Here is a 27358-nt window from a genome sequence, read left to right as displayed (position 1 = left end):
GTAAAACGTAGTATTATAATACGTTTTACACTAACAAACAAATTGTCATTCCTGCAGAACACTTATTTGATGGGCCCAAATTATTGCAAAACTCAGTAATATAATGTGTTTTAGTAAAACGTAGTATAATACTACATTTTACTTTAACGACTAACTTTCCGTTAAAGTAAAACACAGTATTATACTGTATTTTAAGTAGAAATGTAACTTTTTTTTAACTGTATAAACATATTTTATGCAAAAAAGGCATCATTTCAATTTGGTTGATCGAATCACATAGCCCTTCGTTCAGACAAGCCACTAGGTAGGACTTACATAGTTGATTAGACCAAATACCATGTAAATATCTTGAACATGATAATAAAGATGAAAACACAATTTTCGAAAGCTTGTAAAAGGATTTAAGTTTATTAAAAAGGGAGTTCCTTGTTGACCAAATATTTGGGGTGAAAAGAGGAAAAAGTTGCGGGTTGTGGTCCCTAACGTGTCAATTGTCAAAAAAAGAAAAAAGAAGTAGAAGAACTATCACTTTCCTGGGAATTTCGCTGGAAAGGGATTGCTTTTGTTTTTGTACCCCCGCAAATTACAATATTGTTGCTGGTCCCCCTCAAGAAATACAAAATTCGGATACAGCGCCAATATTTGAAGTTAATGAGTTCTGAACTCATCGAACTCATAGTTGATTTTAGTTACTGTATTTGCAATTGAATATTTACATATATTTTTAATACATTTCCTAATACAAATATGAAATCTAAGTAAAGATTACTGAATTCGTATGAACTTGTACGTTATCCTGTAAGGGGTCGTTTGATAGGAGGTATTAGAAAAAATAATGCAAGCATTAGCTCTATGCATTACTAATACCTTGTTTGGTACATTTTTTTCAATATGTGTATAATTAGTTATGCATCATACTTGGTATTATCCTATGCATTAGTAATGCATAGAAAACCATGACATTAGTAATACCAAGGCTATTAATGCATGCATTAGTATGTTTAAAGATAAAATTGTCCTTAAAGTCCTTTAAAGCTAGAGAATATGGAGGACATTTTTGTAAATAACTGTTTTTCTTAAAAATTATGCAATGCATTATAATTTTAAATACACCACACCAAACAATAGATAAGAAATAATATATGCACAACTAATGCTTGTATTACTAACACAATTCATTACTATTCCGCATTATTCTTATGCATCCTATCAAACTACCCCTAGCTCTGTCATTTGATATAAAGCTACGACACAACCAAAAAATTATTTACCATTAAAATAAACATTGACAGCTAATTAGATACGAAGGAAAATCATTATAAAATGTGACTTTTGATTCTGTATACATGACTTATGTTCGGTAGGTAGTTACTTTGAGTACAAAATCTGAATATAATCAAAGGAAAGATCTAGCTAAAGACTAAACTATTTAAAAAATAATAGTTGTTGTAATTGATTCTTGGATAGTTTATTACATACCTGGATTGAATAATAATATGTAATGATGAACAAATGAATTTGAAATTTACGTCTACACACCAGAATCTTAGTAATAAATTATTTCTGCTTTATAGATATTTGGTTTAGCATTGATAAAACAAACAATATTAGGGATATACTTCATTAGTACTCATCACATAGAAAATACTGTTGGCCATGAAGAAGTAGTTAACAACGGGTTTTGATCTGTTTATTTGGTAAGTTTGATTCCCATAATTATATATTCTATAAAAATAGATTTTTTTAGACAATATTCTGTTTAAACCAGATGTTACTTGTAACAAAATTCTTGTTTCCGATTCTTTTCTTCTATCAATCATTAATATTGTTGCATTGTTATTCCTCATTAATAATTTTCTTTTTCACTAATTCTATATTGTCCCTTCCCATTATAAGGACCCGTTTGGCCATAGATTTTGCCAAAATAAATTTGGGTTTTATTTGGTAAACACATATTTGTCCATAGATTTTGACTATATTTTAACAAAATTCCAAATCCCACAACCAGCTCAATAGTTGGTTTTGGGCCAAAATATCATTATTACATTTTTAAAAAAATTACCCCAAACTTTTATATTTTATAAAAGAACCCACCATTTATTATTTTGTAACAATGTTGTTTCGTCTTCTCGGTTATCTGATAGTGTATTATGTAGTTCATTATAAAAATTAGGGGTGTACAAAGGAAACTGACAAACCGCACCAACCCTAAAAATTAGGGGTGTACAAAGGAAACCGACAAACCGCACCAACCGATAATCCGAGGCAAACCGAGAAAAAAACCCCGAGCATAATTGGTTTTGTTTGGTTTTAACTAAAGAAAGTCAAACCGAAATCAAACCAACCCGACATTATATATATAGAAATTTTAGATATATTTAATATATAAATATTCTTATTGTGATGTAATTTATAAATATTTCTTAAAAAATTTCATAATTTTATCTTTTTAAGGTATTGTTTCAAGGTTGGACTTAGAACTTTTGAATGCTTAGCCATAAATATTAGTAAATTAAATAATGAGATTTTTACATGATTGCTCCCTTTTTAAAAACTATTTTGATAAATGATAGTAATCTTAGTTTATACTAAAACTGGCACATTTTTTTTTTTTACCTTTTTAGCACTTTCACGTTGGTAACTCATTAACTAAGGGATCCATTTTCCCTCTCTCTTCCATAATTTTCTTCTTCTCTTCCATAAATAGCACTTACCAAATATATCAAAGATTCTGAAAAAAGAATATCTAAAAAATAATCCTCTCTTTAACGAGGTTGCACAATGGAAATTTTAGTATTTTTTTCTTTTAAGTTTTAAACTTTTTACTGTACAATTTTATTTTTACTCATAATATACCTTTAATATATTTCAAGTATATTGTATTGTGATAATTTATAATATAAATATTCCATCAATATGTCATATATAATTTTTATATGTATTTTATACCACATATAAATTTTATATATATACATCATAATATGTAAATAAACAAAATAAACCATACATATTCTTTATAAATGTGTATTATACTTTATATATATCACTATTATATAACTTATCACATATACCATTTAAATCGAAAATATATAAGCACCACTAATCAAAGTTATAATATGTTAAAATAATATGATATTATCCAAATTTAAACTCCAACGAAGGAAATGAAAAGAAGTATTTTGCATAAGAAAATAAGAAAGAAAGGCATTAGAAAAGGGAAGACAAAAAAATGGAAGGATTGTACCAGTTATGGAAGATTAAAAATTTGAGCGAAAAAATAGGAACAGTTTCCTATGGGGTTGATTATTGTCCAGTTGACTTTTAGGATCATTTATTTGACAGCTATTAGGATATGTAAATATATAGGTGTCGTGGATGAAAATAACAAATGGTGCTATAATTTTGCAAATTTTCTTTAGATATTGCCTAGTTATGTTTTTTGCTCTTAAATAATGCTAATAAAAGTCCAAACCAAAATCAAATCAATACTAATGCTAACAAAAGACATTCAATTTAATATTACGAACGGGAATGTATTGAATATCTATTTTTTGTTTTGCAATAATTTAGATAAAAATGCATAACCTATTTTTATTTTTCTTTAGCGTTTAGTCATGTAATTAATTATCCCTTATTAATCTATTTATTTAATATGACTTAGTACCTTTAGATTATGTTTATTTTTATTATGGCTTTTTAATTAGCAATATTTATATTACATAATTTTATTGTCTTTATTGTTGAATATTTTAGGATAATGCCACGACACATCTCATATTTTATATTATTTTCATGGAAAATACTTTATATAGTTGTATCTTATTAGGATTAAAGAATTTTTTTGAACATACGTTATATGTTTTGTTCTACGAAGATTTTACCGGAAAAAAAACCCCGAAAAAATTCGAATAACCCGAAAATCCGAGAAAAATCGAGATTGACAAACCCGAGCTTTATTGGTTTGATTTGGTATTTAGATTTAATAACCCGATACAATTGGTTTGGTTTGGTAATTGTAAAATCCGAACCAACCCGGCCTATGTACACCCCTAATAAAAATGATAATTTTGTACCAAATTTATTTATGTTCAAGACTATGGTTTGCAATAATATAATGAATGTTATTGATAATTGCATTGTTGGGCATTTGTGATAGTTTTTAGAACTTGTGGGTATAAGTCATGTTTCATGTTTTTCCAAAATAAATTTGGGAAATATGTTTTGAAAACTGATGTCCAAACACATTTTCATCTTCAAAGCAAACTTCACCCAAATCAGATTTTTCAAAATAAATTTGGAAATCTATGGTCAAACGCTAGCTAAAAGAATGTTACTGTTTCAGAAATAACAGTAACTATTGCCTGATTTTAGAAATACTTGTACAACAACAAAAACTACTACAATAAATCCAGTGTAATCTCAAAAGTGAGATCTGAGAAGGATAATGTGTACGCAAACTTTATTCTTACCTAGTGCGAATAGAGATGTTATTTCCGGTAGACCATCGGCTCAAAGTTTGGAAACACTAATATAACTAATATAGACTTGGACAAAAGGAAAAATAGGACAAGTTTTGGTATGTAAATATAATTTCAACTGTTTTCTGGGGACACTTCTGTTGGGCAACATGAAACACATATCTATATCAGGGGGTAAAACTGAAAGCCTGCAATGTTGAATCAATGACAATTTAAAGTTTGGGTTCTTTGGTACTTGTACTTTTTAAAGTTTGTTTAATTTATGTGTTCACTTCGCTGGGGGATCTGTCAAAGGAGGGAGGAATTAGAAAAAAGATTTTGTCTATGGTCCCTAACTTGAGAATTTAATGCTTGTGGGCTATGTGACCTGAGAAATTGAGTAAATACACGAAGTGAAAAGAGACAGTACCTAATACTGAAAGGGACTGCCCTATTGATTCATTGAACCAAAAAGTTCATATTTCATATGGGCCGTAATGCTGTATTCTGGCACGGCCCCGGGCCTTAGTGGGCCTAACGGGCCGGGCCTTGCGGTCCCGGGCTTCGTGGTCCTGGGCTCTGGCGGTCCCGGGCTTCGTGGGCTCAATGAGTGGAACCGGCCCGTGACGGGCCTAAGCCCACATGGTCCTGTGTTTAACGGGCCGGGCTCGTGGGCTTCGCGGGCCTAGCGGGTTTTTTTTAAAGGCAATTTCTTGTAGTATCATGGCTATATTAAAAATATATATGTAGTATATATGTATATCTAATTATTAAAGTGATTGACGAAAAAGAAAATAACAAAACAATAGTAAAACACTAAATTGTCATGCATAATATATTTTCTTGTAGTATATATATTGTATCTTATGTATATATATTCGCATAATATATTGTATCTTATGTATATATTGTATCTTATGTATATATGTTCGCATAATATATTTTCTTGTAGTATATATATTGTATATTATGTATATATTTTCGCATAATATATTTTCTTGTAGTATATTATATTGTATCTTATGTATATATATTCTCTTATATATTTTCTTGTAGTATATATATTGTATATTATGTATATATTTTCGCATAATATATTTTCTTGTAGTATATTATATTGTATCTTATGTATATATATTCTCTTATATATTTTCTTGTAGTATATATATTGTATCTTATGTATATATATTCGCATAATATATTTTCTTGTAGTATATTATATTGTATCTTATGTATATATATTCTCTTATATATTTTCTTGTAGTATATATATTGTATATTATATCTTATGTATATATATTCTCTTATATATTTTCTTGTAGTATATATATTGTATATTATGTATATATTTTCGCATAATATATTTTCTTGTAGTATATTATATTGTATCTTATGTATATATATTCTCTTATATATTTTCTTGTAGTATATATATTGTATATTATGTATATATTTTCGCATAATATATTTTCTTGTAGTATATTATATTGTATCTTATGTATATATATTCTCTTATATATTTTCTTGTAGTATATATATTGTATATTATGTATATATTTTCGCATAATATATTTTCTTGTAGTATATTATATTGTATCTTATGTATATATATTCTCTTATATATTTTCTTGTAGTATATATATTGTATATTATGTATATATTGTAGCTTATAAATAATTCTAAGTATAGACAAAGAAATATTGCGAAAAGAAGCTCATGGGTAGAAGCAATAAATTTTATTACCAAAAAATGACATATCTTTCTTAGTCATCCTTCCCCCAATGGAATGAGCACAACAAGGTACTAATACCACCATTAGAAGGAAAAAAACTAAGGAAGATGTGCCAAAATACAAGTTACATATTATTCTATGTATTATCTCTAACAAATCTCATAAATCCTTCAAGGTTCGGAGGAGGTTGCGTTGGTGGTGGTGGAAAAGAAGCTTGTTCATCACCACTTCCGGGCGAAGCCGAATCCTCCCAATTTCCTCATTTGAAAGATCTAAAGCCTTATAAATATTTGAATACCAAAAATGAGGACCTCCCAATTTCATTGTAGGATTTAGCATTGCAGCAAGACCATAAATAGGAGGGATAGGAAAAAAATATTTTTTAAACTTTTGTTTCATTTCATTTATAGCAAGTTCATAAATATCCCCACCCTCACTAAATTCAACAAACAAATCAGATAGTGCTGCAATATAAACTAAACAGTTTGAAATAGTAGGATAATATTGCCCAGAAAATGCATTTGTAGCAATTTGAAAATGTTCTAAAAAATCTAAAAGAATTTTAACATTAGTCCAATCTTGAGTGGTAAGCATTTCATCATCATCCTCACCACCTACCCGAGAATTAAACGTTGCATTAATTGAGTTTCTATATTCATATGCTACTACTAAACTTTCGTACATACAATTCCATCTAGTCGGGCAAGGTTTAGGAACCTTTCTTTCTCTAAGGCCATATTCATCACATTTTTTAAAATACTCTCTAAGTCTACTTCTACGGTTTGAATAAAAAAGCCAATTAAGAGTCATTCTAACCTTTTCAATTTCTATGTTTAATATTCGCATACCATCACCGACAATTAAATGATAAATATGACAAATACATCTAACATGGAAAATATTAGTAAATGCAGGATTTAGTGTTGTTGTAAGCATGCCTATAGCACTGGTGTTACTAGAAGCATTATCCATTGAAATTGCCATTATTTTATCGCTAAAGCAAAAATATCTACAAATATCTGCAACAGTGTTAGCTATAAACTTACCTGTGTGACGCGAATTAATTATTCTATATGCAATTATGCGTTTTTGCATTATCCATTCCTCATCTATCCAATGACTTGTAACAGTTAGATAATCACAATCATTACCACTTCTACCAATATCAGTAGTAATAGAAATCCGATTAGGTATATGAGTAAATAAATACCGCAAATATTGTTCATATTCATGTTTGAATTTATAAATATCACTCTTAACTGTTGCGCGAGGCCAACCTTTATAAGTAGGATTAAAAACTCTTCTAATATAATGAACCCAATTAGGATTAGATGCAAAAGTATAAGGTAAGCACATAACAGTAATCATCTTTGCTAATTCTTCACGATCTCTATTTGGATCGTAATATAAAATACCTCCGGTGACAGTGTTAATTCCTGGTTGAACTAGATTTGAACCTGTACTAGGGTTAACCGCAGAATCTACACTTGTCCCCTCTAGTTGCGCTTTCATTTGAAAAAATCTAGCCTTATCTCTAGGGTGTGTTTTTATGTGCCTAGTCAAACTACCCGTGCCGCTACGGTCTCCAGTATATTTATGCACCATTAATTTCCCACAAGTTTTACACTTAGCCTTATTTTGTTCTCTTACTTGAGTAAAAAAATTCCAAACTAATGATGTTTCTAGGCGTTTAGCAGGTTCTCTATTAAAAGTAGGAGTTTCTACAGGTGGGTCGACCGGTGCATCAGTTGGGTTATTAAGAGGACTAGTAGGTGTATCATCTAAATCTGGTGCTTGGGTTTCATCATCATCCTCATTTTCCTCATTATTTTCTAAGATGGTTTCATTAGGATAAAGAGCATTCATAATTTCATCATCTAATCTTTCACCTGGTGCAACATTATGATAAAATTCACTATCGGTAAATTGAAAACAAGGGTGATCACTATCAAGAATTACGGAAGGAGGAGGACGTCTAGGTTGGCGACTACTTTCAACTTGCTTATCTTTTCTAGGTCGGGGAGCCGGGGGAAGGGTAGTTGGTTGGCCACTACTTTCACCGGTTTTATCTTTTCCTTTACCAAATATTTTTTTCAAAGTAAATGCCATAGTAATTATAATTATGCAAACTAAACCACACAAAAATATATTCTAAAAACGTAAGAGTTGAAACGAGTTTACCGGATTGCCGAACAACTTCTTAAAAATTGAAAATCGTTGAACACTTGAAAACTTCAATTCAACAACTTCACAATTTTTCACGAAATTTCAACAATAAATTAAGTAATTGTAGTAGAGAGTTTGAGAGAGATTGAGAGATATTGAGAGATATTGATGAATTGGTGAATAAAAATGAAAGAATGAGGGAGTATTTATAGTTGAGAAATGGGGAAAAGTGTAATTATATAAAGTTTGGGGTTAAAATAAAGTTTGGAGGCCAAATGGCCATTTTTTAAACTTAAAAACGGTCATATTTTCAGCCCAAACGGCTAGATTTTAAATATGGCCGTTGGTGAATTTTAATTTTTTTTAAAAAAAAAATAGCCGTTGGGCCCGCCAGGCCCGCCTGACGGTCCCGGGCTAAACGGTCCCGGGCTCGTGGGCTCAAACTTGAAGACCGGCCCGTGACGGGCTCAGGAGGCCCACCAGGACCGGGCCAACCAGGACCGGCCCAACCAGGCCCGGCCCACCAGGCCCGTTAGGACCGCGGGCCCGGTCCGGTTCAGGCCCGGCCCACCGAGCAGCCCTAATATGGGGTGGCAAAATGTTTAAAAAACAATAATTATCCACCCATATTATCCATTAAAAAATGAGTTGCATAATAAACTATTTAAAAATGGGTCAAATATGGATGAGAACCATATTATCTACTTAGAAAATGGATAACCAATAATAATTAATGGATTTAATTTTTACATTTTTAAAGCCTCAAATTAATTCTCCCAAAAGTGATCATATTCAAGAAGTCAAGGATAATATGGATATTCATATTATCCGCCGGTTAACCTGTTTTTTTAATCCGTATTAAATATGGACCGAGTTGATTAATTTATCTGTTTTTGCGTTATCTGTTTTCGACCTGCCTATATCTGACCCAATCCGCCCGTTTGCCACCCCTATTCATAACATCAAGGGTGTGTTAGGATAGTAAGATTTCTCTTCCCTTATCTCGAGTTTAAATGCATATTTTGGTAGTTTACCCTTCTCTTAACGAGAGATTCAAGTGCTTTATATAATTGCACATTTAATTTAACTAAAGCTTAAATGAGCTTAAAGTCAATAACACAAGGATTAAAACTCAAATAACCCAATAAATAAGGGATAAATTCATTATTTTCCCTCAGATTTATCCATTAACATTTTATCAGCATCAACTTTCATTTAATCTCATGCTCACCTCCAAGATAAGTTTCATTTTGCTGTTTATGTATGCATAACTGTGCTTAACAGGTATGCCAACAAAATCAAGTTTGCACAGCATGATCAATTTGCACCTTTGCTTTATGATTACTAAACTTAATCTGAATTCATCATCCATTTCATTTATCCAATTAGCCATATACAGTTTCCTTTGCTATATGGCTAAAAGAATTTAATGAGTAAAACTTTAACATTTAGCATCAGTGCTTCCGTTTATTTAACTTTCTGTTAAGCCATTAATGTATTCCTATACAAGGAAAATACAATATTACTCTACAAAAAGCATCTAATCATATACACTAACTGAAACTTCATTCAAACAAGATGCTTCCAATCAGAAAACAGAATATGAAGTTAAAGTTTTCAACTAACACGACTAATATCCCTTCCTCTCTTCTACTACTGCGGGATATGGATTTCAGACTTTTTAACCGAGTTAATATTAAAGAGGTTCGCGGCTTTAAGCTTAACACAAGTAATAATCGCAAGGCTTTGTTGCTAAGAATAACAATACTGCTGTATGCCTGAGAGAACTATAGGAGAACCACAAAGGCTAAGAAACCTGATATGAATGACCATCATAGACTTATGCTAATAGCGCCTCATTGCTGCTACAGTATGTTTCTGTTTCTATGGATTAACTCTCATAGGTAGCAATCCTAATCTCAGAGCAAAATTCTCTAAACTGCTGAAACTGAAAGCTATATCTAAGTTGAGCTTGAGAACCGAGCACCTATCCATCTTACCAAAAATTAGGAAAAACCTAAGAGTAGTTCCCAGACTAACCTAAAAACAGTAGGGATGCCTAGTGTCACGGGCGTGATTTCTGTCCGCCGAAACCAGCCTGCGCCGCAGCCAAGTCCCGCACTTGACTTCAGCCTTCTCACAACACTTAGCCAAAATTACAGCTACTTTGGACTTAGAATATTTTTAGGCAGCTTTCAACGTAGTAAGTTTAGGAACGATTTAGGCAACGAAATTTAGTAAAGGCAATAGAAAATTAACAAGAACACAAGGCATAATTACAAGAAACTCTTTTCACAACTTTGTATTTAACTCGAGCATACAAAGAAACTCAAACCTAAGTACAGCCGTGTACAAAAAGATCACTCTTGACCTTAGGCGTTTTCACTCTTGAAAACAGACTTAGGACTCTTTCCTAACTCTCAAATGTGCACTTATACACGTTTTTCTCTTCTGCCCACAAGTATAAGGGTGTTGCCATTTATAACACATGAGGCAGCCCCTTTGCCTTACACTTGTCGCACTTAGGCTTAGACAATTGTCCCACACAGCCCACTATTTTAGCCTAGTGTAGTTGACATCCCCCAATTACTAGGATCATGTAAGATCATGCTAATAATAATGGAAACATGGCCCAAAAACGTGCTAACACTTCTGCCAGCGTTTTAGCAAAAGCCAACTGCTGCCCATGTGCACAGCATATGCCGTGTAACCGCCCTTGACTTGGTCAATCTGAAGCTTGCTGCCCATGTGCGTGCCTTGGCTTGAATCAGGCGCCAATGCCTTGTATTCAGGTGCATTGTAGCCGCATTTTGCCCATGCCATTGCTCACGCACATGGCCCTTTTGCCGCGCCCCAATGCTATGACAAGTCTGTCTCGCGCATTGCCTTCCGTTGCACTTAGCCTGCTTTTGCCACGTCGCTTTTGCATTGCCTTGGCATCACTGCCTCATGCCTTGATGCCTTTGCCATGATCAAGTGTCACCCTCAGCCAGCATCTCTTTGTCAAGTCCTTGCCAAGCTGCCTTGCCTCCGTCAAAGCCTTAGCTATCACTTGCCCGTTTCCTTTTTGCATTGGTGCTACTCGTGCACCTTAGCTTGGCAACACTCTTGCTGCCCCATGACAACACTCTCATTATCAAGTTAAGCTCAAAGTGGCGGAGGGCTAACAAACCACCTGCACCCTTTGAAACTCGATGTCCTCGTCGAGATTAGCTCAATTTATGAGTCATAAGGGGTTGACAAGCAACGCCCCTTGGCCTCCCTTCTCTTCAGCCACAATTGCATTCATTCCAGCCACTTGTTTGTCGCTGGCCATTGCCTCTAATGCAGCCCTATTGTCTGCGGCAGTCATAACATTTAACACTGCCTTCTTCGGGCAGTCCCTTGCTCGGTATGGCCCATCACAAATGAAATAGCCACTGAATTTGCTGCCCTTCTCCTTGCTCTTTGAAGTTCCAGCCTCTTGCCTTCATTAGCATTGTTATTTTCACACTTCTTCCACTCGTTTGCCTTGTCTTTCTTTCCATCGTTAGACTTTGAAGCAGAAGTCTCTTCACCCAAGTGAAAATCACCCAATGCATCAGTTGTAGCCACAACACTTGCGAGGTTTTAAATATTCTGCCTACGCAACTCCAATTGTGCCCACTATTGCAGCCCGTTCATGAAGTTGTTCAATTTGTCTTCTTCCGACATATTGCTTATGCTCAACATCAAAGAAGTAAATTCTTTGACATATGCTCTAACTGATCCGGTTTGCCTCGGCTTTTTCAGTTTGTCCCTAGTAATCCAAGAAGTATTGCTAAAGGAACTGATCCTTCAATTCCTTTTTAAGCCGCTCTCACCACTCAATCTTTGGTCTGCCCAAACTTTCGTCTACATCCACATGAGTGCGCCACCATAACTTAGCATCTTCACTCAAATACATGATAGTCAAGGTTACTTTCTCCTTCTCGTCTTGCACACGAATAACATGAAAGTGTTGCTCCATATCCCAAAGAAAATTCTCCAATTCGCGTGCACTCCTTGCACCACCAAATGCCTTAGGTTCAGGAATTTTTACCTTGAGACGATCAGCACCACGTTGAGGAGCATCCTCGCCCACAGCACATCGCAGCACCACTATCTCGCTGTTCAGATATGCATTCTCTTGACTTAACCTTGCCAATTCTACCTCAAGGTAGGCAAGCCTTGTCACAAGAGTCTAAAATTCCTCACCTTCAGGAACATCCCCAATCAATGCCTCCAGTTTCGCAAGCCTTTCCCGCAGTTCGTTGTTACCACCGACCATGTTCTCAAACAAAACCACGAAATCTACCACTGCCCATCGTGTCTCCGTCACGAACCTGCTCCGCTCTGACACCAGTTGTCACGGACGTGATTTTTGTCCGCCGAAACCAGCCTGCGCGACAGCCAAGTCCCGCACTTGACTTCAGCCTTCTCACAACACTTAGCCAAAATTACAACAACTTTGAACTTAGAATATTTTTACGCAGCTTTCAACGTAGTAAGTGTAGGAACGATTTAGGCAACGAAATTTAGTAAAGACAATAAAAAATTAACAAGAACACAAGGCACAATTATAGGAAACTCTTTTCCCAACTTTATATTTAACTCGAGCATACAAAGAAACTCAAACTCTAAGTGCAGCCGTGTACGAAAAGATCACTCTTGACCTTAGGCGTTTTCCTTGAAAACTTACTTAGGACTCTTTCCTAAATCTACAAAGGTCCACTCATACACGTTTTTCTCTTCTGCTCACAAGCATAAAGGTGCTGCCCATTTATAACACATGAGACAACCCCTTTGCCTACACTTGTCGCACTTAGGCTTAGACACTTGTCCCACATAACCCACTATTTTAGCCTAGTGAAGTTAACATCCCCCAACTACTAGGATCATGTAAGATCATGCTAATAAATGGAAACATGGCCCAAAAACGTGCTAACACTTCTGCCAGCTTTTTAGCAAAAGCCAACTGCTGCCCATGTGCACAACATGTGCCGTGTAACCGCCCTTGACTTGGTCAATCTGAAGCTTGCTGCCCATGTGCGTGCCTTGGCTTGAATCAGACGCCAATGCCTTGTACTCAGATGCATTGTAGCCACATTTTGCCCATGCCATTGCTCACGCACATGGCCTTTTTGTCGCGCCCCAATGTCATGACAAGTCTACCTTGCGCGCTGCCTTGTGTTGCACTTAGCCTGCTTTTGCCACTTCATTTTTGCCTTGCCTTGGCATTACTGCCTCATTCCTTGATGTCTTTGCCATGATCAAGTGTCACCCTCAGCCCGCATCTCTTTGTCAAGTCCTTGCCAAGCTGCCTTTCCTCCGTCAAAGCATTAGCAATCACTTGCCCGTTTCCCTTTTTTGCCTTGGTGCTACTCGTGCACCTTAGCTTGGCAACACTCTTGCTGCCCCATGACAACACTCTCGTTGTCAAGTCAAGCTCAAAGTGGCGGAGGGCTAACACCTAGCCTTTAACACCCTAGATGCAAATTGAAGAGAAGCTTCCTGAAAATGTCCCAGCCAAACATCATATCCCATAAAACTTCTATGAGTGGGGCAAACAAAGATGACAATGTTACAATAACAAGATGTTCAAGTATTTATAACTATCACATCAAACAAAAGGAAACAAGGTGTCCCTTCTTGGATCGAAATAGTAAACATTCTACAAAACAAAACATAAGAAGTCCTATTTTAGAAGGAAACAAGAAGCAGGAGTAGTTGAGATGCGCAAAGCTTCAACTCAATCACTTAAACAGAGCTTCGCTATCCAGGATTGTATAGCTACTAGTACTTTGGACAAAATTCCAAACCTATGAAGTAGTCGTCATGAAAGAGGAATTCATTCTTCAGGTTGCCTTTGCCCCAAAACTGGGATGTCTTCATACCGTTTCTGCATAAATAGAAGCACCGTGATCAGATTCTGAGTCATAGTTAGATTCAGTACAGCAAATATTCTTACACTATGTAAAAGCTAAAAGAACTGTTCAGCCAGAAGACAATTTAATCACTTATTTATAAAACCAAAAATGCATAAAACAACTATCCTTTGAAGTCCAAAGTCATAATGTTGAAAGAGCGCCAAATGCATGCTTCACATTCTACAATATATATGTGCCTGTGCATGAACTCGTAATTTTCAAATTTCTTTATTCGGGAAAGCAATGCTTGTTCCACATTGAGTTCAGTGCTTCAGTCACAGCTCCATTTACTCATAATTAAAAAAAAGGGCAGCCCGATGCACTAAGTTCCCGCTATACGCGGGGTCCGGGGAAGGGCTGGACCACAAGGGGCTATCCCATCATGTCCTTTTTATCTGTCACTTTAGCCCAAAATATTTAGTTCAAAATATATGTCAATTTAGAAAACTAAGAAGACATTAATTTCTCTTTTTCCAATTCTACCTTACTACTCCAAGAAGGTATGCGATCAATTACTCATTTAAGGAAGAGATAAGCATAATTTAGTCAAATACCACTTCTGATTAATGCAATCAAATGCACACTTAAACGATAGATAAGAAGAATGGAAAGGAGGAGTATTATTTTGCTATTTACAACAGTCGACTAATTTCAAGCATCACCTCGTGTCCCCTATTCCCGCCATTTTTACTATCACATCCGACCAGCTCTTATGTCCAACCAGAGAAAATGATTGAGGAAATAATTTCTTTGTTAAAAAGTTTATTTCATGCAAAACAGAGCCTTCTACGGTAAAAATCAGTTTTCAAAGAATTCTTGATTTTGTGTTTGGAAGAATTCTCATGTATAATCTGAGTTATCCACAAACTTTCCAACTCTCAGAGCTGCAAATATACATGTAAACCAGGATTTAAAGGAGAAAATCAAACGCTAACATTATGAATTTCAGGAAAACTCACCCCAATATTATTCTTTTCCCAAAGCTTATGAACAGCATAATCAACAGCCTGTGACGAAGCAACAAGAATATGAAGAGGACATAAAATTTGATAACTTCTCGTCTTTCCTATGCTTATTTCAATCATACAGAATATCAACCAGAGTTTGCAAATTGAAAATGCAGATCGATCGAGATATATTGTTCAATAAAGTGGGAGAAAAACCATGAGGTCTCAAGCAATCCTAGAGGAGGCAATAAAACACTAAGTGATTTCTTCACATTTGCCTAAGCCTTGGTTGGCAGAATTACCTGGTAATTGTGTTGGCAGGTGGTAGTAGGTACCCGATGAAATAATCGAGGTGTGTGTAAGCTGGCCCCACACCACTATTATAAAAAGAAAGATATTTAATCGTCTTGCATTTGGAATCAGCCACTGATACTTGCATCCGGGTAGATTGCCTACGTCACACCCCTTAGGGTGCAGCCCTTCCCAGACACTGAGATGCTTCATGCACTGGGATGCCCTTTTACGAGCTTATGTTACGCCCCGCATTTTGGGGGTTCTTGGCATCCAGGGTATTGTGCGCCACAGGGCGGCAAGACGAGCTGGCGATGCGTTTGTGAAGGAGCATTAGGCAGAGGGGATATACATGAGGCAACAACAATCTAGATATGTTGTGTTGCATGTCCTAAGAGTGCCAAGAGAGTTTAGCAAGGACTTGGGATGAGACCAAGGGTCTAGCCTGCGGGCGACGGCCGCGTACGAGCCTGAGTGTCACGACCGTACGTATTCGAGCTATGAGGGGAATCTAGGGATTTCGGTTGTAGGACATGTTCCTAGTATGTTCTTATATATACTGACCAACTTTGGCGTCATTGGGAGTCCGTTTGCCTATGGGCTTGACTTAGCCAAGGAGAAGTGGCATTGTCGTAATTTGCTGAAGTGTCCAAATGCTAAAACTATTTCCACGAGTATGGGAATGGGGTGAAACTTCATGGAACTGTGAAGGAAGTCAAGACAAAGCTTTAGGAATAGACGGCGCCTTATTCGGAGTTCGAATGAGTGAGAAAGGTCTATTTTGATTCTCTGGCCAAAAAACATGTGTACTAGGGAATATTGGGCTTTTTTATCTTAAGCATATATAAGGGGGCAGAGGTGTTGAAGCTCACCAGCCTTCCCCGTGCATGCTGCCACCAAGCCGCACCAAGTGAGCCACCCTGAGTGAGAACCTCAAGGACCTGTCTGGACATCTCAAAGGAGTGTCTTAGGTATCCATACGTGCTTGGGAACTCCATGGACGGCGCGACGCCTCAGGGCTAGCATTGGGCACACAACGGGTGCCGGAGGCTTGACGTGTGGGATGATTATGCCCTATGGGCTACCGAAATGGTGGATAAAGACCTCCGTGCCGATTGGATACTTGGAGCACCTATCATAGGGGCCTCATGTGTCAACTTGTGAGCATGTCTTGGGTTTAGCTATGCGAGCAAAGGTCCATTGTCCTAGACGTGCAGTTGTGGGGCGACACTGCACTATGCAGGATGGAAGCATGTCGCGAGGGATATGTTTGGCAATGCCATAAGGCAACCATGGGCATGCTATGAAAGACACACATGATAGAGGCAAAGGACTAAAGGTTGCCCTACTCGAGCGAAGCACAAGCTGGGTGCGGATGCACGAGGCGAGTGTCAAGCTTGAGGATTGGACTGTGCACGCGAGAGTGATGCTTAGTGCTAGGCGAGGAACGGACATGTCCTTAGCCAACTCCGGGTGTGCGCATGGATGAGATCCAGCAGATGAAAAGCGCCACAGCTAGTCAAGGCCATGAGCCTAGACATCAAACGGGCGGCACAGTTGAAGTAAGCCTCCTAGGTAAGCTTCACCCCACGCACAGGATCGTGCTAGAAAACCTGGGAAAGATGAAAGGCTGGCTTGTAGTGAGGGGTGACTACAGGCGCCGCACGGGCTATTTGGGCTATTTGCGTGCCGCTGACGTTCGAAAAAGGTCGCCCGTGACATTTAGCTATATAAAAGCAGTTTTCTCATCTTTAACGAAATTTAACTGTACCAGTTTTTAAAGAACACTTCTTTGGTCGCACACGAAAAGATACAACGAGTACTATTTTGCATGAAATATAAAGTTTCCTTCACTCAAAAATACCATATCTTTCTTCTAATTCCATCATTTCCTCTGTTTTTTAAAAAAAAAATTGATCTTCTAAATGAGGAATTTCACACAATTAATTAAACATCAGTCCATCATAAGAACAAAAAAGCGCTAAAATGATTCGATATGAGTTGTGAAACTTGATAATAAGTTGGATTACCCGTTCGCCCAGGAAAGCGCCAACGATGATAAAGGTTACATAGACAGAATTGCGACGCATAATGACTCTGTAAACGCTTTCCAGAGGCCCTCTTCCCCTCTTTCGAGCTGCTGTTTCCATTCTGATTTCTGATTCTCTCTTTGAACGCAACTCTCTGTTTCTCCACTATATACTCGTTTCTGTAGAATCTTCGGATTGCAGATGAGTAGAAGAGACTGGAGAGTGAAAACTAGGGGCATAAGCGACAAATATGCTACTTAAATTTATTCCCACTGTTTTTTTTTGAATGTTACAAATAAGTTCTTTAAATTATTTTAAATAATAAACACACCCCTCAATTTTAATAACTTTTTTGCAAAATAGTCCACTTTTACTAATATCATTAGAAAAATGATGGCAAAAACTTGTTATATTTTTTTTATTGCATCTTCATCTCTAAAAAAATATGGTATCAAGCTAGCAAGTATTTTAATTTTGGTGCTTATAAAACACTACCGTGGAGTAATGTTGTTCGAAAGCATAAGACGTTTGTGATACTGAATAATTAAATTTGTGCACGGTGGGAGTTTCAAACTCTGGAGATCACAAATTTTGATAATCACAGAATATGTCACTATGAAATCCATACAGTTGACTTGAGGAGAACTAAATATGTAGTGCTATATATTGAATTTAACTTAATGTTTAATAATTAAGATAACTATAGGTTATTGTCAGGAAAGTAACCAGAAATAGCTGGATTTACAATTGGTAATTAAAAAAAATCAGAGTTTTAAAAGTAATTGAAATTTTAGCCATTTTTTCATGTAAAGATAGAATCTGAACAAAAACACCCTTAAAAATCCGAAAAAATTCTATTATAATATGCGGGAGTTTGAGTTTCTTGCATACGAGATCCCAACATAATATGCTGAAAGTTTATACGCAGGAGCTCCATAATCCAGCATATTATACTGGAACGTTTCGTGTTTCAGCAAAATAGTGGCAAACGCCGGCTATTTTTTAATTACCAGTCTGAAAACTAGCTAGCCCATAATATTTTCACGTTATTTTTTATACAGTATGGGATTAGTAATCTGAAAAATAAAATCCGTTACAATATGTTAAAATACTTCCAATTTCTAATTTTTCTTAGTCTGACCGTCCATTTTTTTTAGAAGGAATAAGTACTAATTTAGAGCAATGGTGGATAAGATAGCAAGAACATTTCATGGTGTAGCAATATATCCTACTTTTGGCAGTCTTGACCCAAATAGCAAAACTAAAGCTTTAAGAACCTCTTAATTAATATCTTGCACTAGAAACATTGTTCCTTGTATAACTCATCTTTTCACAAATATTGGTTTCTAATATTTCAACATTGCCATTCTCCCTAGCAGTGGAATAGTCAATCTGCCTCCACTCAAAAAGAAAATGGCTTAGATTAGGCACTCCGTTTTAGATATCTTCATTGTTGTCATGAAGAAAATAGTCCTCCAACTTCACACTAAATATAATATCTGCACATACCATTGGTGGCACAGAATAGAGATAGGACGCATTGGACATACTCTCCTGACCGCAAAACTGATCCTAAATCACACGCGCACGCATGCAAACATATGTATGTCTGAGTTCCACCTACACATCAAAGATGTAACAGTACAGTTCATGTATGACAAGGTTGCCGACAGATCCTGCTTGCATATCGAGATGTAAAAAGCTCCAGCTTATTCCAATGAAAGCCAAAGAAGTGATATATACGGGCATGACTAGTGAAAAACAAAACAAGTATCCATGTACTAAGAAAGGGCATTGGATATAACTTTCCCGGAGACAGAGTTACTATTTGGAACATACCTAACATCCTGCATAGAAGACATTATCACTTTAAAAGATAGAGAGGGAACAAAGGACAGTTATATGAACAGTGAAAGACTAATATGTATAGAAGAAAAGCAAGGACTGACTTAAACTCTTGGATAGCGAGAGCCCCCTTTCTTCCGGAGGAACTCAGGGATCTCAACTGAACCACCTTCCAAGAAGGATGAAGGTCGTCGGTTAATCCCAAGTGTAGCATCTCCCTGTGCTAGCTGGTTTCCCTGTAACATCATAATGAACAAATTATACAAGATGCCCATCAATACACAGGATTTTCATGAGCAGACACATGCAAAGAGAAGGTGAAAGAGAGGAATACCTGGACGGGCCTTCCATCACTTTCTTCTTGGCGCTTAAAACCGGTGGCAATTAGGGTTATACTGACCTGCATCATGAGAATAAGGATGCGAGTGACCATGATTCAAGATGAATATTGGTCACAGGTTCAGGGAAAGAGAGCTTGAAACAAGCAAGTAGAAAGATTATGAAAACTGACAAGTGATACCATCCTCATGGATGCTGTAACATTGCTAGAATCTATTTGTGTTTGCCTTAAACTAACATAGATGAGTATTTGGTGTGAAAAAATAAAGACAATTTTGTTTTTGCTCCCCAATTTAAACACTTGATTTACCAATTAGAAAGAAATCCTTTCCTATACTTCGTCAATGTTTGACTTCTGACCAGATAAGCTGCTTCATGGAACTACTAACTTTGCATGACAAATTTTTCAAGTTGTTCTACTGTCTGACCAATTTCTTTTTACATAATTTCCTTTTTTCTTTGAAAACTGCAAGTAATGTCTTTTCATTATTCCAAAGAATAATCTCAAAAGTAAATTCAGAATCAGATTTGTTATGCAAGTGAAATCGACTGCTAATGCTTTCTCCTAGTAAAGGAATTCAACTGTTACTATCCGTCACAGTTCAGGCTTTATAGTTGGAACTACTTTTATGCTGTTTCAAGTATGAAAAGCTTCTGAGATTCAAAACCAGGTCCATTATAATTTTTTAACATAGAGATCGTTGCTAGTTATTTTAGCATAGTATCATCTAAATAAAGTTGCTGCCATGTGACCAGGCAGTTACGGGTTCGAGCCGTGGAACCAGCCTCTTGCAGAAATGCAGGGTAAGGCTGCGTACAATAGATCCTTGTGATCCGGTCCTTCCCCGGACCTCGTGCATAGCGGGAGCTTAGTGCACCGGGCTGCCCTTTTTATCATCTAAATAAAAGCAATATTATCGTAGTGATAGGAGAATTTAATGTACCTGTCCATTTAATGATGGGTCTATCACAGCTCCAAAAATGAGGTTGGCACTTGGATCAACAAGGTCATATATAACTTCAGCTGCAGCATTTACCTAGTGAAGTTCCACAAGTACATACAAGTGTATGAAAAGACTTCAAAAGTTGGATAATTCATGAATTAACATCATTGACAGTATATTTACAAAAATAAAATATTTTGAATGCATCCAATTGAAATTTAATCTCAATACATAAATAAATTTCTGCAACCTAGGTTCAAAAACAGTAATAGTGCGCCTGAAATGGGAATGCTTTGATTCCATAATTGTGAAAAACTGATCCATCTGATCATCACTATACCATAAGATAGGGATGCAATGATGACAATGTGGCTATATGAAAGTTAGATAGATAAGCAGTCATCTCTGCTGAAGAGAAGTAACAAATAGGCAGACTGGTAGACCAGATGATAGGCCATTTGATTTTCTAGAGAAACAAGCTTATGCATCATTAGATAAAGCTTCTCTTTATTTTTCCCATTCCTTGGAAACAATCACTCCGGGAAATTAACGAAAAAGACTCGTACAACTATTTATACATGATATGTTCAACATAGAGAATTTTCTTTACCACACCAGTAACAACCTGTTAGTGACTATATTGTCTGCATTCTGCGAATAAGTTTGGGGTTGGGAGAGAGACAGCGAGAGAGTGAGGAAAGCAGGGTGGGTACCTCAAATAATGTTAAATCGCTACCACCTGTTATATTCCACACAATTCCAGTAGCTCTCTCTATGCCGATGTCCAACAAAGGAGATTGAACGGCATTCAACGCGGCATCTCTGGCTCTGGTCTTCCCTGCAATATCAACCCAGTGATGTGACATCTCTTTTATACAATCTCAACAGAAACAATTTCCCCGGGAACAGGCTCCGTATTCAGACCAACTACTTGAGAGGTGAGAAAGACCATATGTGGCCATACATATATCTGGTATCCTGATCGACGTATTATTCCGTGTAACCTTCTAGAACTCATAAAAAGTTAGTTTTAGGTTTGGATATGAAATACTTTCAGATCTTGGCCAAAACAAGGAACGTATTGAAAGGAAATAAGGAGGCTCCACCGTCCAAATTTCGGTGGTCCAGAATTGGAAGTGCAATTCATTTATGGGGGCTCCACTAGTCCAAATACTGAAAGGAAATAACGAGAGTGGATATGTTTTTCCTAAAGGGAAAGAGCGAATGAGAGCTCAAATGATCTTATGATACAGTTCTTATGGAGCAACAGATGGTTGTGTCATTCAATTTAAACTGTAATAGGCAAGCATAAGCTTCAGTAGGAGTGCTCTGCAATCTGGTAAGTCAGGTTTGTACTGGAAATCCCTTTTTATTATCTTGGTTAAAATGATGCTATCAGGAACTCTGAGATGAGTGATTAGATTTAGAACATCCACAACATGTCGACTTTTGTTTGTTTAATCTCTTTTGACTTTAGGAGTACAAATAATATTGTCAGAGGTATAAGCTCTGTATGTGTCTCATAAGCCCACATCATCACATTCTTAGTCACCTCACATCTACATAAAATTATGAATTAAATAGTAACCAACAAAAGGCGATAGCTCCCTGAACTTACCGGTAGCAGTTCCTATTCCCATCAATGAGGAACCAGCGTTTGCCATAATAGCACGCACATCAGCGAAATCCACATTTACCAGTCCAGGAATCTGAATTCATGTAGATATACTGTGAATAAATAATACAGACCAACTCATTGACCCACTTAACAAGAGTGCTAGTTTGAAAGTGAAGTCAGTTCATCCATAAGCAAAGAATAGATGGAAATATGAAAAACTGACATCAAAGCTACATATTACACTGTCGGGATTCAGATGCATAAAAAGAAGATGAATGCACATTTGGAAACAGATATATCATCCGTGTGCAAGTCAAATGCAAATTTGTGAACTGATAGCTCTACAAACCCATACAAAGATCATATGATATGATACCGAAGCTGGTATTGATACATAAGCATAGAAAATTACACTGTTGATAATAAACTGAATGGAGGATGTGGCAACATAATTTCTTCAGAAAACATCAAAGACGCTCCACAGTCTCTCCAAATTTGTCAAAACCAAGACCGGGATAAAATTAGTAGGGAAATTGACACTATTATGGATAAAGATTTGTGAACAGCTAATGGATGTGTAATTCTGGAGAATGAAGGATAAGAAAGCAGTTTATAGGATTACTGAAGATAAAAACATTGTGATAGAGGCAGGGAATGTCCTATCCACTCCCTTATATGAAAAAAAGGAAAACAGAGAGAAAGCAACACCAACATCAGTGGGCCAGTCCAGGAATATGAATTTACTAGGGTTCACCACATTTTTCCAGGTCTGGCCAGAACCAGTTCTGTCAATTAACATGGACTGGGCATGAAAGTTCGTCACCCTCTCTTCCCTATCTCTCCCTCTCTTTTAGGGGCAGGCGGCAAATAATGCTAGATTCATCTCACATTAATGAAGCATGTATACCAAAATTGGATGTAAATGTCAAGTATTTCACAGCAACCTAAGCACTACAGTACTATCAGCTACTTCCTACTTGATTTCACCACATTAGAACAAGTTAAGATGCATCCACTGGTATCAGATATGGATTGTTAGGATATAACTGAGTAATGATGACCTACTCTAGGTGAAAAGGCAATGACCATTAGCATATAATTGAGTAAACGATGACCTGCCTTAGGTGAAAATGTTGAATATTTGTCAAGAGAAAGAAATCAAATGCACAAAACATGAATACTTGGAGAAGTTAAGTCTGAACTCCCTATGCGACCACGACAAGACCCCCCCTCCCCCCCAAAGCCCAAAAGAAAAGAAAGAAATTGGACTCTAGTTAAGGGTCAGTTGTTAAAAAGAGACATGTTGTAGAAACAGTTAAATTATTCCAGGAGAATAAACTTATTAGGTTTCCGGGAGGAGGAAACATGCGAAACAGCATTATTTAATTCAAAGCTGAAATATTAGCAGCACTACAAAAAAAAAAAACTAATAAACATGAACGGAACAATCCATTGAGTGAGAAAAGCCACTTAACTTCAAATTCTTGGCAAACAAAGAGGAGAGAGCTGAAAGGAAACAAAAAGGTTGGATATCTCAGCATTCATACCGTAATTATATCAGAAATACCACGAACTCCTTGCCGAAGAATATCATCAGCCAGGTTAAAAGCTTCAGTTACTGGGGTTGATGCGGAAACAGCAGTCAATAACTTGTCATTAGGAATGACAATCAGAGTATCAACATTTTCTCTCAAAGCTGCAATTCCTTCTTGGGCTTGAACTGCTCTTCTTCGTCCCTCAAAAGAAAAGGGGGTTGTGACAATACCAACAGTTAAGATACCCATAGACTTGGCAATTCCAGCAATTATAGGGGCCCCACCAGTCCCTGTTCCTCCACCCATTCCAGCCTGCACATAACATTTTGGATCTCAAACATTAAAAAAAAGGGCAGCCCGGTGCACAAAGCATCACGCGTTCACGCAGGGTCTAGGGAAGCACTGTACCCCAAGTAGTGACTACTTGGGAAGAAAAAAAACTTAGTGACTACTGCAAGGCTAAAAAAATAATGGAGAGTTAATTCTGAATATAGCAATATGCAGATCATTCCATATTTAACTTTTATACAGATTCTGGATAATACACAATGTGATGGATGACATCAATCATCTTACACATATATTGCTTCATGAGGATACCGTTTAAGGCTTGGCATTCTAAAAAGTCTCAGGACCAAAAATCTAAGCCAGAACAGAAAATTACATTCTATTCTAGAATAAAATGTTCCTTTTGATAAGTACTGTAGAGTAAATATGTGCTCAATGTAAGAATTCCCACTAAGTTACAGACACCATTCAAACTTTATAGAATATGGGAACAGACTACTATGTATATTAAGTCGCTCAAAGAGAAGTTCACCATTTTGCTTATACCCCTGGAAAACTTCTCCCTTCGCTTAGGCCTTCCAGCAAATGCTTGGCGAAATTTTAGTATTTTCCAGATATCATACAACTTTTGAGATAATCCATCATGCATAGTCAGGCTGAAGTTATCATAAATGGACTAAAACTAAAAGAGGGGCAGAAATGGCCCTATTATGCATTTAAGCTAAACATAAAGACTTCGCTTTCTCGGTAATGACTGAAACACCTGACTGATCACCAAGGCAATGTAAAATATCAAGAATTCTCTGAAAGTATTTCCCTCCCTTTGCATGGATTATCTATTCAAGCCCGATCATTTCTCATCCTATTATCCAGCATCCAGTTCACCTAATTGACTAATTTACATTTACGCCTGGCGTCCAACCTAGTCTCCAGAACTGAGACTCAAACTAATGATTTGTTGAACGTCGAGTGTTCATCCTCGAAATTTATACTCTTTGATTCACTAGGTAGAATATATAATACATTTTTATGGAACTATTAGGATTCTGAAGTTGTGAAATCAGAGAAGCCTAAAGGAATGAAGTGGGACAATGCAACACAACTTCAGCAATTAGTAACAGGGAGAATGAACTTTGCGCTTAAAGACAGGCAAAAGGGTTATTATCAGCCATTTTTACCATTTCTAGAGGCCTTGAGGTGCGAGGGGTCATATGTTAAGAAAATCAATTCTAATTAACTTGCCCTTAATTTGAAGATCATATTGAGAATTCTGCATGCTATCACTAATTCATGATGATAGATGTGATTAAGAGAATCTATTTCAGTTGAATCTATCACAGATATCTTTTATGAGTTTCATTATGTTCCTGAGAGACAGAAAGGAAACAATGTATCTCCAAAGCAGTATCTATTACCAAAGGAAAAAATGTTGTTTAGAAGCAAATGAGAATTACAACATCATACAAAGATAGGAAAGAGCATAGAAGTAAAGTCAGTATAAAGCTAAACACCTTCTCAATAAACTTATTCTCCTAAGCAGAAGCTGCACTTACAGTCACAAAAACCATATCTGCACCACGAACTGCATCTTCAATAGCTTCCTTGCTTTCTTTGGCAGCATTCATTCCGATATCTGGATTACCACCGGCGCCGAGTCCTCTCGTGAGCTCTTGACCTATAGGCAATCGATGCTCAGGAAACGCAGGTGACATCCTGATTGCCTGAATATCAGTGTTCACAATCCAAAACTCCACACCATTCATAGAGCTCTCAATCATACGATTAACTGCATTTGATCCACCACCTCCTACACCAACCACCTTAATTTTAGCCTCATTGAAATTCTTCAAGTTTGACGAGTCCATTGAGCTCTCCGTGACACCTCCACCAGAGCTTTCTTGTTTAGAGGTAGTAAAAGTATCGTTTCCTTCACCTCGAAGCATTGAAATTTCAGGATGCAGATTTAGAAATGAGTCTTTACTTTGATAATTGTTGAACCTATGTGAATTAGCTGAACACTTGAAATGTGGCCAACTTGAAATACCCTTTTGGTTAACACCCAAGAATCCATTTTTCTCATCTTGCATTTTCAAAGGGCAAAATTTTTTCCCAAAAACAGCTAATAACCCATTTCGCAATCGAGTATCAGGAGGCATACACATAGCTGATGTACAACTAGCCATACCCAAAAAATCCCAGAACCAGAAATCAACTTAACCTGATAATTCCACCAAAAATATGACAACCCCACTTGACTATATCTGAATTTGAGTCTAAAATTTTCTTTCAGCACCTGCCAATTTTTTTAAAACAAAAAAAAAAAAAAAACAAATAGATATAATCAGGGGAAATTTGTAAAGGGGTCCAATATTCACACTAAATCCAAAGTGACTCACACATTAAAATGGTAGCAAATGAGGATAACATAAAGTGGAAAGGCAAAAGAGAAAGATGTAAACTTTGCAGATAACTAGCATTTTTTCCTGATAACAAAAGCAAGCATCTTTAGAGGAATTGAAAACCTTAAAATTGCAGAAATTATAGCATGATTTTGAAACAAATGTAAAGCTATAACTTGAGCAAGAAATTGAAAAATCGAACAAAGAAAGAGAAAGGTAAATGGCACCTATGTTTCCTCTGGGAGTTGTGAGAAATTCTTGGAAGCAAATGCAGAAATACTCACAGCATTTACAGTGAGTGAGAGAGAGAAGTTTTAGTAGGCTAGAGTGTGCACGAGAAAAGGGGAATTTTTTGGTACTGTATTTGTTATTGTAGTTGTGCTAGAATAAGAAGCATGAATTTGGCAATTTCTCTTTCTTTTTTGTTAGTTTCTGGGAAGTAGGAGAGTGCCATTTGATAAATATCTGCAGATTCTACCAAAAACTTTATTTGTAAAATCCTTCACACGAATTGCCTGAGAATCACCCTAACTAGGGGTACCCTTGTTTTTCTTTTTCCAATGGAAATACTAGTTGGTGATTGGGCTAAGAAAATTGGGTAGATTTAACAGTAAATTTTCATAAAACGCTACAGTTTAGAGTTTACTTACAAAAGATTAGGGGTGTATACAAAAGATATACTAACTTGTATCCGCTTACTATGCAGGTGGTCTAACCAAGAGCTATGAGAGTTTGTTGCTCTTTCTTTCAAAATAATTGATCTCTTGTTTCAATACTATATATTGATTTGTTATAAATTTCAAATATAGCTACGAATGGTAATTTCCTGAAGGTATCGCT

The 27358-nt window shown here is 36.4% G+C and overlaps 1 protein-coding gene across 1 annotated transcript; it reads right to left on the bottom strand.

The window, feature by feature from the left end:
* Positions 1-18803: 18803 nt before the first annotated feature.
* LOC104220770 (cell division protein FtsZ homolog 2-1, chloroplastic-like) lies at positions 18804-26981 on the bottom strand. Its single transcript, XM_009771702.2, has 9 exons — positions 26746-26981; positions 25673-26412; positions 23844-24143; positions 22297-22387; positions 21392-21516; positions 20679-20771; positions 19730-19795; positions 19500-19631; positions 18804-19397 (listed from the first exon to the last, which is right to left on the bottom strand). The coding sequence occupies exons 2-8, from the start codon at positions 26300-26302 to the stop codon at positions 19500-19502; spliced, it is 1437 nt and encodes a 478-aa protein (XP_009770004.1). The 5' UTR covers positions 26303-26412; positions 26746-26981; the 3' UTR covers positions 18804-19397.
* Between the last annotated feature and the right edge of the window lie 377 nt (positions 26982-27358).

Source organism: Nicotiana sylvestris, chromosome 12 (assembly GCF_000393655.2).
Source record: "Nicotiana sylvestris chromosome 12, ASM39365v2, whole genome shotgun sequence".
NCBI lineage: Eukaryota > Viridiplantae > Streptophyta > Magnoliopsida > Solanales > Solanaceae > Nicotiana > Nicotiana sylvestris.
This window is presented reverse-complemented; position numbering and strand designations above follow the sequence as displayed.

Coding starts and splice junctions, on each gene's coding strand:
- LOC104220770 (XM_009771702.2), bottom strand. CDS start 26,302: ATGGCTAGTTGTACATCAGCTATGTGTATGCCTCCTGATACTCGATTG. Junction 21,517..22,296: donor GGGAATAGGAACTGCTACCG/GTAAGTTCAGGG, acceptor TTGATATTGCAG/GGAAGACCAGAGCCAGAGAT. Junction 19,796..20,678: donor ACCCATCATTAAATGGACAG/GTACATTAAATT, acceptor CTCATGATGCAG/GTCAGTATAACCCTAATTGC.